The sequence below is a fragment of the Bos javanicus genome, chromosome 2 (genome assembly GCF_032452875.1).
Source record: "Bos javanicus breed banteng chromosome 2, ARS-OSU_banteng_1.0, whole genome shotgun sequence".
Taxonomy (NCBI): domain Eukaryota; kingdom Metazoa; phylum Chordata; class Mammalia; order Artiodactyla; family Bovidae; genus Bos; species Bos javanicus.
Genome location: NC_083869.1, coordinates 4,883,016 through 4,896,358, shown reverse-complemented (window position 1 = coordinate 4,896,358; position 13,343 = coordinate 4,883,016). Strand labels below are relative to the sequence as shown.

Below are 13,343 nucleotides of genomic sequence, written 5' to 3'. Positions count from 1 at the left end.
CTCTGTCTTGATACCCAACATAAAAGAATTTGATGCAAGACATCTGGAGCTCTAGCCTGGGGTGTGGTGGGTGGGGTCCTTTCTGAGCCAGGTCCTCATGAGGGGAGGTTGCTGGTTTCAGATAGGGAAACTGACCTACCAAGAGGGTCAGAAACCTGCTGAGGTCACACGGGATTGGATCTGTGCTCTCTTGTCCCCTCAGCTCCTGGTGGCATCACGCAGGCACGACCATGCAAAACTCTGTTTTTCCTACAACCTCAGACCAACCTCCATTGCAGCCTCCCACCCACCCAACCCTGGAAAGCCAGCAAAAGGGCCTGGGCACAGGCAGGGCCAGCCATAGGGGACTTTCCACACTCAAGGGTGAGTCAGTGTTGGTGAGGCCAGGTCACAAGCCAGAAGCTCAAGGCAATAGGAAGTTGAGTTTAGCCTATGAACATGCATGCGTGCGTGCGTGTGGGGGACATTCCTGATGCCTGATCCTCACTATCAGCCCTGTCCTCCTTGCATCTAGACCAAGTTCTTGTGCTGCATTCATACCGTGAAACCAGCCTCCACACGGCCTCTGGCCCATCAGTGCCCTGTCACCCACTCCTTGCCCCATGGCTCCCTCCACTCACATCTAGGGTCATCCGGAGACCAACTGGTGAGGGTTCCTGTTCACTCAGGAAAGTCACTTGGCCTCCCAAGCCCCGAGTCCCCCACCGGAGCAGTGGGCTTATCCAGTTCCTGCCCTGGTGTGGCCCCTGGTGAGGAACCTGCAACACTGGTGCGGATACAAGTCCAGCTGCAACAGGTATCCCACGGGTGCCTCTCTGCAGCCTCTGCTCTCCACTCCCCACATGACAGCCTCTTGCTTGCTGCGTTCGTACTCCCAGACATCTTTGCGGGCTCACTCCCCTCCCAGGCACCCACCACGGTGCTCTGTGGTCACCGCTGAGCATCAGCCTCTAAACCTCCTCTTCTCCCCAGGTCCTCCAGGCACCTCACCTCTATGACTGCTGCTCTGTCTCATCCCTGAATCCCTACCCCTTCCTCCCAACCTTCAAGTCCTCCCCCACACTCTGCCCCCACACCCCTAGGGTTCCCACCTGCTACTTTGATGCAAAAGACAACAAACGCACAGCTCCCACTGCTCTCTTGCCCCAATTTCTAGCAGATCTTTCCACCCAGATGGCCCCTGAGATGCTGCAAATGCAAGGAGTCCAGGATCCCCTCCCCCAGCCCCCACTCGGAGGGCTCCACTATCTATGTGCCCTTCAGACTCTCTCCACGCCAGATTAACTCATCCTCAGAGACACCTTGAGGTCCATTCTGAGCCCCAGAGGCTCCTCCTCCCAGTCCCAAAGGAAGCGTTCATCATTGGTCTACCCCAGCAGTTCTCCCCAGGATAGAGCAGTTCAGGCTTTTGAGTCAGTCCAACCTGGCTTCAATTTACCGCTTAGCCCCCTTTATAGATGAATGATGTCCGGCAGGTTCCTTGACCGCTCAGTTCCATCCGCTAGAAAGCGGCCAAAAAGTTTCGAGGAGCCTGAAAGCGGTAGTGGCGGTTACTTCGACAACTTATCTGAGCGCCCCATGCTCAGCGCCCTGCCCAAGAGTGCTGATCTCAGATCAGTAACCCCGGCTGGATGAAGCCGCGCCTTGCCTCCACTCTGGCCGCCAAGCCAGGCGCTGCCCCCACGCCCCAGGCTGCGGGCAGCCGGGCGGCCGCCGCCGTCGGAAGGGCCAGGCAGGGTGTCCGAGGAAAGGCCCGCGGCCGCTGCTTTCCGGCCATTGTCCCCCGCGCCCCTGCCCTGCCCCCCGGGCCACCTACCCTGGCGCCGCGGGCGGCGGGCTCTGCCAGTGCTGGCGCCGCCGGTACAGCCCCGACGCGGCGAGCGCGCCCAGCCGGGTGGCCATGGCACGGGCCTCCCTCCCTCCTGCCGCCCGCTCCGCCGGGTCGAGGGACCCCAGGCTCGGAGGGCGGGTGCTGCCACGGGCAGCCACCAACGACCGGACACCGGGGCCCGGACGCCCGGCTTGCAGGAGGGGGCTCCCTCGGCACCCACCCGTCTGCACCGGAGCTCACGTTACGCACTGCGATCTCCAAAGGGCAGCGGAGTCAACTCCAAATAGAAAGGATATTGTTCCCGCCGCGGGGGCAGCGCAGTGAAAGCTGAGGCTAGCAGGATTGGGTCCCGGCTGGGGAGGAGACGCGCTGGGAAGATCCCAACGAGCACAGAGGTGAGTCCACAGTGGCAGGGCAGGCTGCCTAGAGATCCCGGGCTGCCAGGAGCCTCCGAGGAAATCCTAAGCCCCCTGAACACCCTGAGGATGGTATGTCCTCCTTTGAGGAGGGCAGTATGGACCTGAGCCAGCTTACGAATCCTGCAGTCAAGAAGCTGATGAGGGATTCACACACGTGCCCACTTTCTGCCTTGGTCTCTTCCCTGAGAAAGTGCAGCCACCTAGGAGACCCAGGGAGACCCAGGAGACCCAGCTTCCCTGGTAGCTCAGCTGGCAAAGAATCTGCCTGCAACGCAGGAGACCCCAGTTCAATTCCTGGATCAGAAAGATGCCCTGGAGAAGGGATGGGCTACTTACTCCAGTGTTCTTGGGCTTCCCTGGTGGATCAGACAGTAAAGAATCTGCCTGCCATGCGGCAGACCTGGATTGGATCCCTGGGTTGGGAAGATCCCCTGGAGGAGGGCATGGCAACCCACTCCAGTATTCTTGCCTGGGAAATCGCTGGGACAGAGGAGCCTGGTGGGCTACAATCCATGGTCGCAGAGTTGGTCATGACTGAGCTACTAAGTACAGCACAGGAGACCCAGACCAGGGCAGCCCAGTCCCTGGACCTGGCCAACAAATAACCATCCACTCCAAAAGAAGTTCACACGGTCAAAACCTGGAGGGCATGCAGTCCCCCAGCTCTTCATGGAGAGCAGAAGCAGCAGGTTCTGATGGAAGACCCCCATGGTTTCCATGCATTTTTATCTAAAGGTATTTATTGGTGGGGCTACTGTGATCTATGTGCAAACACCCATGACCAGCATCTGAACTGTGGCCACTGATGGCCAAGGAAGAACCACGATCAGCATCTAATAAGGATCCACAGCACTCACAGAAATCTATCACATTGATTCCATTTCCCTGAAAAACCTCTCTAGTGAGGTCAGAAAGCATGAGCAGTATCTTCCCCTGCCTTCCATCATTCCAGACAGCAAGGTCTTCTGACACTGGGAAAGGAGGAAACTTTAGAGGCGATCAATCAGCACTCAGATGCTGGGCCTACACATCAAAGAACGAACATCGCCCAATAAATTCAAACTCGAGGAAGTAAGTGCTCCTTAACCGCTCTGGGAGTCAACCCCCAAACATAGCCAGGTGACTACAAGCACCGTGTGCAGTACAGTTTGTCAATACACCTTGATTCCAAAGGTATCAAGTACTGATCAATTCAATAAATATTTTCTTAAAGGTGGCACCAGGGGCTAAAAGGGCATAGAGAAGCTGAGCCTGGAGCCGACAACTAGAAGGATCACCTCCTGCCTTCTGATTTAGAGCTGAATGCTTAAGAAAGCTAGGGTATAGAGTTTTCCTAGGGCAGCTTCAAGTTGATGGCCCAGGGCCTAGGCCCCTCTTACCAGCCTCCATTCAACCTGACCCATATGGAAATTCTGATCTCTAGAACCCAGAGCTCTCAGCCAGAGTCAGAGTCACGTTTAATGAGGGAACACGTCCACAATGGTGGATAGACCTGGGAGGGAGGCTATAGCCACAACTGTTTTGCACATCACCATTTTAAATGAAGTTCAAGTCCAAGATTACCAAACACTGATTGATTCAACAAATATTTACTGTAAAAGGGGCACCAGAGGCTAGAAATTGAGAGAAAGTTAGTGACTGATTGAGTCCAAATCCCAAATCTCTGCATAGCCTTGTTTTCCCATTCTGCAGCCTCTCTTGCAGGGTGAGGCTGCCAGTCATGCAGGCCTCCCTGTCTAGCATTCTGGCTCCAGAGAACACAGTTGCAAAAACACAGCAAAAATGATGTCAGCAAAAATGGCAGAATAAGGACCTCTGAAAGTCTGTCCTTCCGTAAAAGCAATGAAGGATTTCCTTGGTAGCTTAGCAATAAAGAATCCGCTGGCCAATGCAGGGGACATGGGTTCAATCCCTGGATCAGGATGATACCCTGGGGAAGGAAATGGCAACCCACTCCAGTATCCTTGTCTGGGAAATCCCGTGGACAGAGGAGCCTGGCAGGCTACAGTCCATGGGGTCGCAAAGTGTCAGACACAACTTAGGGACTAAACAACAACCACAAAAGCAATGAAAAAACTAGCACAAACTGTCAAGAGTCCCCTTTGTCAGAACTCTATAAATTAACCAAAGACTTGCAGTAAGCAGACAGCAAGAAAAACAGCTGAGAGGACATATGCATGATCAAAAGGTACATGAAAATATGCTCAATATATTATAATCATAATCGTTAAGAAAATGCAAGTCAAAACCTCAATGAGATATCGCCTCTCACCTGTCAGAAAGGCTATTACCAAGAAGACAAGAAATAACAAGTATTGGTGAGGATGTGGGGAAAAGGAACCTTTGCATACTGTTCAAAGGAATGTAAATTGATGCAGCCACCATGGAAACAGTATAGAGTTTCCTCAAAAAAATTTAAAAATAGAACTACAATATGATCCAGCAATTCCACTTCTGGGTATTTATCTGAAGGAAACAAAAACACTCATTAGAAAAGATATACACACCCCTAAGTTCATTGCAGCATTATTTACAAAAGCCAAGGTATAGAAAGAACCTAAAGTGTTCATTGATGGATGAATGGATAAAGAAGATGTGGTATACAAATGAAATGGAATACTATTTGGCCATAAAAAAGAACAAAAGGGACTTGCCTGGTGGAAGTGGTTAAGAATCCACCTGCCAACACAGGGAGCACAGGTTTGATCCCTGGTCCAGGAGGATTGCGCATTCTGTAGAGTAACTAAGCCTTGTGCCACAACTACTGAGGCGGTGCTCTGCAGCTTGCAAGCCACACCCGCTGAGCCCTTGAGCTGCAGCCACTGAGTCCGTGTGCTGCAACCACTGAGGCCCCTGTGCCTAGAACCCATGCTCTGCAACAAGAAGCCACCACAATAAGAAGCCTGCACACCGCAATGAAGAGTGCCCCTCTCTCCCCAAAACTAGAGAAAGCCCCCGAGCAGCGATGAAGACTCAGTGCAGCAAAAAAAAAAAGAATGAAATCTTGCCATATGCTACAATGTGGATGAAACTTGAGGGCATATGCTAAGTGAAATAAGTCAGAGAAAGAAAAATACTGCATGATCACACTTATGTGTGGAATTTTATTTATTCTTACATGTGGAATTTTAGAAACAAAAGCCCAGGTCAGATACAGAGAATAGTTTGATGGCTACCAGAGGTGGGGGATGGGAAGTGGCCAAAATGGGTGAAGGGAATCAACAGTACAAAATTCCATTTATCAGATAAATAAGTCATGGGGATGTAATGTATAGCAGGGTGACTATAGTTAATAATACTGTATTTCATATTTGAAAGTTGCTAAGAGAATAAATCTTAAAAGTTCTCATCACAAGGAAAAAAATTTTTATAATTATGGTGTCAGGTGTTAACTAGACTTACTGTGTGATCATTTCACAATATATACAAACATCAAATCATTATATTGCACATTTTCTAAAATTAATATTATATCTCAATAAAAATACATAAGCTAAAAAATAACTGGGAGAAAAAATAAAAAAATAATAACTGGGAGGGAATAAAAGCAAAAAAAAAAAAAAGCTGAATCTTCATAAGAACACTTTTATGGTATTTTAATTTATCTTAGTACCTTAATCCCCAATTCCTAACTCCATAGCTGCCTAGAAAAGTAACTGCCGACATTCCCAGTAGTGGGGGAGAAGAGGGCTGAAATTCTTTCAAGGCTTCATTCCCAAAGAATGACCTGGTCTTCCCTTGAAGATCACACTTGAAGGCTTTTCTTTATGTGACCTCAGTCATATCAACCCAGGGCTGAAAGCCTCTCCTAGGGAGAGTTTTTCAAATATATTACTATCAAAACTACCTATGATGTCATTGTCACAGACAATGGATAACAGTTGGGCAAACAGATGACTAACTTAAACAAGTTTAAAAGGAAAAACCAAGGAATTAGATGTGCTTAGGAGCTCTGAAAAGAACTGACATATCTCTGGGAAACTAGAAGGCCATGCACATGCCCAGGGCTGTGTGTATGCTCAGGAAAGACCTTAGAAGGTCCTATGCTTTCACTTCTGACAGATCCTTTTAGCTCCATACAGCAGGAAATGAGGACTAGGGCAGAGTTGTAAAATGCCAGGTTGAATGTTGAAAACGTGCCCAAAAATACATTCAGAGCCTTCTGTAAAAGCTGGGAGACACTGATTTTGTCAACTACAAATTTTGGCATTTGCCATCGGCACTTGCCATCTACTTCTACAAAGGTTAAATCAGGTGCTGCTGTATCTGCTAACTTTTAATACTCTTTGAAAGGAGATCAGGATGGAGAGCAGAAGTGAGGCACTCTGTGCTCTGAGAAAAACTGGCAGAACAGGTATTATAGTTAGATATCTTCTCATATCGAGAAAAGCACTAAAATCCTTCATGGTGACGGCAGTTCCTCATGACTAGCAGAAACCTTTTGCCCCCCACCCCGCCCCGCCAAAAAAAAGTGCTTAATTGCACATGTTCTCCTGTCACCAAAATCCTAAGTATACTGACCTTCCCCCCTACCCCACTGAGAGCAGCGTCTCAGAGCTATCTGAAATGCTGTCTCCCGGGGTATAGCCCACACTTTGACCCAGATAAAACTTAACTCACAACTCGCACATTGTGCATTTTTTTAAGTCAACAGTTTCAGGCATTCAAAAATATCTCTATCCAAGGACTTCCATAGTCGTCCAGTGGCTGAGACTCCAAGCTTCCTATGCAGGGATGCAGGGGACTCAGGTTCAACCCCTGGTCAGGGAACTAAGATCCCACAGGCCATGCAGCATGGTTGAAGAAAAAAAAAAAGAAAATCTCTGTCCAGTCATTAGCTGGTCACTAAACTAATCAGGCAGAGACTGCAGTGGCCACAAATGACAGAGATACAGACTTTACAGAGTAAGTTCAGGAAAGTTACTAAACAAACAAATCATAAGCAGCACCAACAGAACCAGGGGATTAGGGAGAATCTGGTTTCCAAAGCTGCCACACCACATTATTTTATTTGAGAAGTTCCGTTCTCAGCAAAAGTTAAAATACATGCAAAAAAACAACAACAAAAAATGACCTAGACACAGGGGGAAAAAAGAAAAGCAATGAGTAGAAAGGAAGCCCTGAGGAAGCCCAGATGTTAGACTTACTAGACAGACTTCAAATCAGCTAATTTAAATATGTTCAAAGAACTAAAGGAAGCCAGGTCTAAAAACCTAAAGAAAAGCATGAAAATGATGCATTATCAAATGTAGAATATCAATTGATAGAAATGATAAAATGGAACCAAATAGAAATCCTAGAGTTAAAAGGAAATACCAAAGAGATTTCTTCAGGATGAAATGAAAGGACGCTGGACAACAATTCGAATCCACATGAAGAAACTAAGAGCAGTAACGCTAACCATAAGATAAATATAAAAGACAATACAAATGTATTTTTTGCTTGTAAACCTTTTTTCCCATTTGGCTTAAATATGACTGCATAATGACATAATTTAACACAAAAGAAGGCAATGGTGTAGGAAGTGAGAAACAAAAAAAGATATATAGAAAAAAATAGCAAAGTGGCAGATGTAAACCCCAGTTATCAGTAATTACATTAACTAAATGGATTAAACCAGTCAATCCTAAAGGAAATCAGTCCTGAATATTCACTGGAAGGACTGATGCTGAAGCTGAAGCTCCAATAGTACTTTGGCCACCTGATGCAAAGAACTGACACATCGAAAAAGACCCTGATACTGGGAAAGACTGAAGGCAGGAGGAGAAGGGGACAACAGAGGATGGGGTGGTTGGATGGCATCACTGACTCGATGGACATGAGTTTGAGCAAGCTCCAGGAGTTGGTGATGGACAGGGAAGCCTGGCATGCTGCAGTCCATGGGGTCGCGAAGAGTGAGACATGACTGAGCAACTGAACTGAATTGAAATGTATTAAACTTTCCAATCAGAAAGTTTTTTAACTTTCTTTAAATGAATATTTTAAAGGTGATCCAATTATATGCTTTCTCCAAGAGACTCACTTTACATTCAAAACCACAAAAAGATGGAAAGTAAGAGAATGTCAAAGATATACTATACAAACTGCAACCAAAAGAAGACAGGAATGGCTATGTGTGCATGCTAAGTTGCTTCAGTAGTGTCTGACTCTTTGTGACCCCATGGACTGTAGCCCGTCAGGCTCCTCTGTCCATGGGATCAAATAGCATCAAAAGGAAAAAATACTTAGAAATAAATTTAACCAAAGAAGTGTAAGCCTTAGGTGGCACAGTGGTAAAGAATCTGCTTGCCAATGCAGGAGGCGCATGATACGTGGGTTCACTCTCTGGGTCATGAAGATTCCCTGGAGTAGGAAAAAGCAACACACTCTGGTATTCTGGCCTGGAAGATTCCATGGACAGAGGATGCTAGCCCATGAGGTTGCAAAGAGTCAGACATGACTGAGCCTGCACACATGTTATATATACTGATAACTACACAACATTGTTGAAAGAAATTAAAGAATACCTAAAGAAACAGAAAGACATCCCCTGTTCATGGATTATAAAACCTAACATTGTTAAGACAGCAATATTTCCCCCTCCCACACAGGACCTATGGATTCAACACAATCTCTATCAAAATTCCAACTGCCTTTTTAATAGAAATGGACAAGGTAATCCTAAAATCCACATGGAAATAAACGCAAGGAACTCAGAATAGTTATTGAAAACAACTTGAAGAACAAAACCAGAGGACTCACGTTTTCCAATTTCCTAACTTACTACTGAGTTACAGTAATCAAAACAGTAAGGTACTGGCATAAGGACAGACAGATACATCAACTGAATGGATTGAGAATTCAGAAATAATCCCACACATCCATGGTTGACTGATTCTTAAAATTTGTTTATTTATTTTAATTGGAGGCTAATTACTTTACAATATTGTAGTGGTTTTTGCCATACATTGACATGAATCAGCAATGGGTGTACATGTGTTCCCCCATCCTGCAACCCCCTCCCATCTCCCTGCCCATCCCATCCCCCAGGGTTGTCCCAGTGCACCGGCTTTGAGTGCCTGGTTTCATGCATCAAACTTGGACTGGTGATCTATTTCACATATGGTAATGTGCATGTGTCAATGCAATCTTCTCAAATCCTACCCTCGCCTTCTCTCACAGAGTCCAAAAGTCTGTTCTTTATGTCTGTGTCTCTTTTGCTGTCTCACAAATAGAGTCATCGTTATCTTTCTAAATTCCATATATATGTGTTAATATACTGTATTGGTGTTTTCCTTTCTGACTTACTTTGCTCTGTATAATAGGCTCCAGTTTCATCCACCTCATTAGAACTGATTCAAATGTGTTGTTTTTAATAGCTGGGTAATATTCATTGTGTATATGTACCACAGCTTTCTTATCCATTCGTCTGCTGATGGACATCTAGGTTGCTTCCGTGTCCTGGCTATTGTAAACAGTGCTGTGATGAACATTGGGGTACAGGTATCTCTTTCAATTCTGGTTTCCTCAGTGTATATGCCCAGGTGTGGGATTGCTGGGTCATATGACAATTCTATTTCCAGTTTTTTAAGGAATCTCCACAGTGTTCTTCATAGTGGCTGTACTAGTTTGCATTCCCACCAACAGTGTAAGAGGGTTCCCTTTTCTACGCACCCTCTCCAGCATTTATTGTTTGTAGACTTTTTGATAGCAGCCATTCTGACCAGCGTGAGATGATACCTTATTGTGGTTTTGATTTGCATTTCTCTGATAATGAGTGATGTTGAGCATCTTTTCATGTGTTTGTTAGCCATCTGTATGTCTTCTTTGGAGAAACGTCTGCTTAGTTCTTTGGCCCATTTTTTTTATCGGGTCATTTATTTTTCCGGTATTGAACTGCATGAGCTGCTTGTATATTTTTGAGATTAATTCTTGGTCAGTTGCTTCGTTTGCTATTGTTGCCTCCCATTCTTAAAGCTGCCTTTTCACCTTGCTTAGAGTTTCCTCCGTTGTGCAAAAGCTTTTAAGTTTAATTAGGTCCCATTTGTTTATTTTTGCTTTTATTTCCATTACTCTGGAAAGTGGGTCATAGAGAATCCTGCTGTGATTCATGTCACAGAGTGTTTTGCCTATGTTTTCCTCTAGGAGTTTTATAGTTTCTGGCCTTACATTTAGATCTTTGATCCATTTTGAGTTTATTTTTGTGTATGGTGTTAGAAAGTGTTCTAGTTTCATTCTTTTACAGGTGGTTGACCAGTTTTCCCAGCATCACTTGTTAAAGAGATTGTCTTTTCTCCATTGTATATTCTTGCCTCCTTTGTCAAAGATAAGGTGTCCATAGATGTGTGGATTTATCTCTGGGCTTTCTATTTTGTTCCATTGATCTATATTTCTGTCTTTGTGTCAGTACCATACTATCTAGATGACTGTAGCTTTGTAGTATAGTCTGAAGTCAGGCAGGTTGATTCCTCCAGTTCCATTCTTCTTTCTCAATTGCTTTGGCTATTCGAGGTTTTTTGGTATTTCCATACAAATTGTGAAATTATTTGTTCTAGTTCTGTGAAAAATACCATTGGTAACTTGATAGGGGTTGCATTGAATCTATAGACTGCTTTGGGTAGTATACTCATTTTCACTATATTGATTCTTCCAATCCATGAACGTGGTATATTTCTCCATCTATTTGTGTCATCTTTGAATTCTTTCATCAGTGTTTTATAGTTTTCTATATATAGGTCTTTTGTTTCTTTAGGTAGATTTATTCCTATTTTATTATTTTCATTGCAATGGTGAATGGAATTGTTTCCTTAATTTCTCTTTCTGTTTTCTCATTGTTAGTGTGGAAGAATTCAAGGGATTTCTGTGTGTTAATTTTATATCCTGCAACTTTACTATATTCATCAATTAGCTCTAGTGATCAGTGGTGGTGTCTTTAGGGTTTTCTATGTAGAGGATCATGTCATCTGCAAACAGTGAGAGTTTTACTTTTTCTTTTCCAATCTGGATTCCTTTTGTTTTTTTTTTCTTCTCTGATTGCTGTGGGTAAAATTTCCAAAAATATGTTGAATAGTAGTGGTGAGAGAACCCTTGTTTTGTGTCTGACTTTAGGGGAAATGCTTTCAAGTTTTCACCATTGAGGATAATGTTTGCTCTGGGTTTATCATATATGGCTTTTATTATGGGTCAACTGACTTTTGACAAGCCTGCCAAGACAATTCAATGATAAAAGAATAGTCTTGTCAACAAATGATGCTAGAACCACTGAATAGTCACATGCAAAAGGATGATTTTACATGTTTCAATGCCATTCTCCCAAATCTTCCCACCCTCTCCCTCTCCCACAGAGTCCATAAGACTGTTCTATACATCATGTATGAAACGAGATGCCAGTCCAGGTTCGATGCACAATACTGGATGCTTGGGGCTAGTGCACTGGGACGACCCAGAGGGAGGGTATGGGGAGGGAGGAGGGAGGAGGGTTCAGGATGGGGAACACATGTATACCTGTGGCGGATTCATTTTGATATTTGGCAAAACTAATACAATTATGTAAAGTTTAAAAATAAAATAAAATTAAAAATTTAAAAAAAAAAAAGGATGATTTTAAACCTCCACTTCAGGTCATATATAAAAACTGACTCATATATAGAAACTGACTCAGGTACTGAAAATTGAAATATTAAAGAGTTAACACGAAAAACTCCAGGGGAAAAAAAAAAAACATATGTGTAAATATTTATAAATTAGGTATGTTTCCTAGATATGACACCAAAAAACTCAAGCCATCAGAAATAAATAAATGGGGACTTTCTGGTTAATCATCTGCCTTGCAACATGGGGGTGCAGTCCCATCCCTGGTAGGGGAAGTAAGACCCCACAAGCTGCAGAGAAAGTAAGCCCATGTGCCACAACTGGAGAGCTCACACACAGCAACAAAAGACCCTGCAGCTGCAGCTCAGACTCTAGGCACAAAGAAATAAGTAGAACTTCCCCAAAGTTTAGAACTTCTGTGTATTTAAGGACACTACCAGGAAAGTGAAGACAACCTACAGCAGAAAATATTTGCAAATTATATATCTGATAGATATCTAGTATCCAGAATAATGAACTCTTACAATCCAGCAATAAAAAGAACCCAATCTTAAAACAGGCACAGAATTTGAGTAGACATTTCTCCAGATAAGATCAACAAGCAGCCAATAAGCTCCTGAAAAAGTGTCCAAGATCACAGGTCACTAGGGAAATAAAAGTCAAAACCATAATGTGGTGTCACTTTACACCTACAAAAACAGATAACGGTAAGTGGAGAAAACGGAACCCTCAGACATTCTTGATGTGAATGTAAAATTGATGCAGTTACTTGGAATACAGCTTGGCAATTCCTCAGTTTAACATAAAGTTATTATAGGACCCCCAAATTCCACTCCTAGGTATATTCTCCAGATAGTAGACAATATATGTAGGAATATTCACAGCAGCACTTATTCATAAGAGCCAAAAGTGGAAATGAAATTTCCACCACAGATGAATATACAGATAAAATGTGGTTTATCCATATAAGGGCATATTATTTGGTCAAAAAAGGAACAAAGTACTGATTCATACGACAATATAAATGCACCTTGAAAACATTATGCCAAATGAAAGAAGCTAGGCAGAAAAAAAAAAGAGGCCACATAATGTATGGCTCCATTTATATGAAATGTCCAGAACAGGCAAACCTGTAGAGACAGAAAGCAGACTAGTGATTGCCAGGGGCTGGGGGAAGAAGGGATTAGCTGCAAATGGGTTTCTTTTGGGGGTGATGAAAATATTCAGAATTGGTGGTGATGGTTGCATAACCTGGTAAATATACTATAAACCACTGACCTGCACACTCTGATAGTGAATTTCATGGCATGGGATTCATATCTCAAATGTTAAAGCAGCACACACATAGTGAAGAATGCAACTATGCTGCTTACTAAGAGACAAGAGCCCCAGAAGCAGCACGAAGCTGGGAGGCGGGGTTGCTATCTCTTTCTGGGCGGTGAGTGCCATCCCCAGGGCAGCCAGCGATACCACCACAGCCTCTCTGCCAGAGCCAGTTTCACTGGGGGACTGAAGACAACTCG

At 44.3% G+C, this 13,343-nt stretch overlaps 1 protein-coding gene across 3 annotated transcripts in view; it reads right to left on the bottom strand.

Moving 5' to 3' along the window:
- The window catches only part of LIMS2 (LIM zinc finger domain containing 2), a 43,821-nt gene that overhangs the window by 20,701 nt on the left and 9,777 nt on the right, over positions 1-13,343 (bottom strand). The window contains exon 1 of one of the 3 annotated variants that reach the window (XM_061432150.1): positions 1,817-1,917. The exons of the other annotated variants lie outside the window; for them this stretch is intronic. Coding sequence (XP_061288134.1) covers positions 1,817-1,902 — 86 coding nt within the window. The 5' untranslated portion in view covers positions 1,903-1,917. Of the gene's footprint in view, positions 1-1,816; positions 1,918-13,343 lie in introns of those variants that run through there. 3 annotated transcript variants of the gene reach the window in all.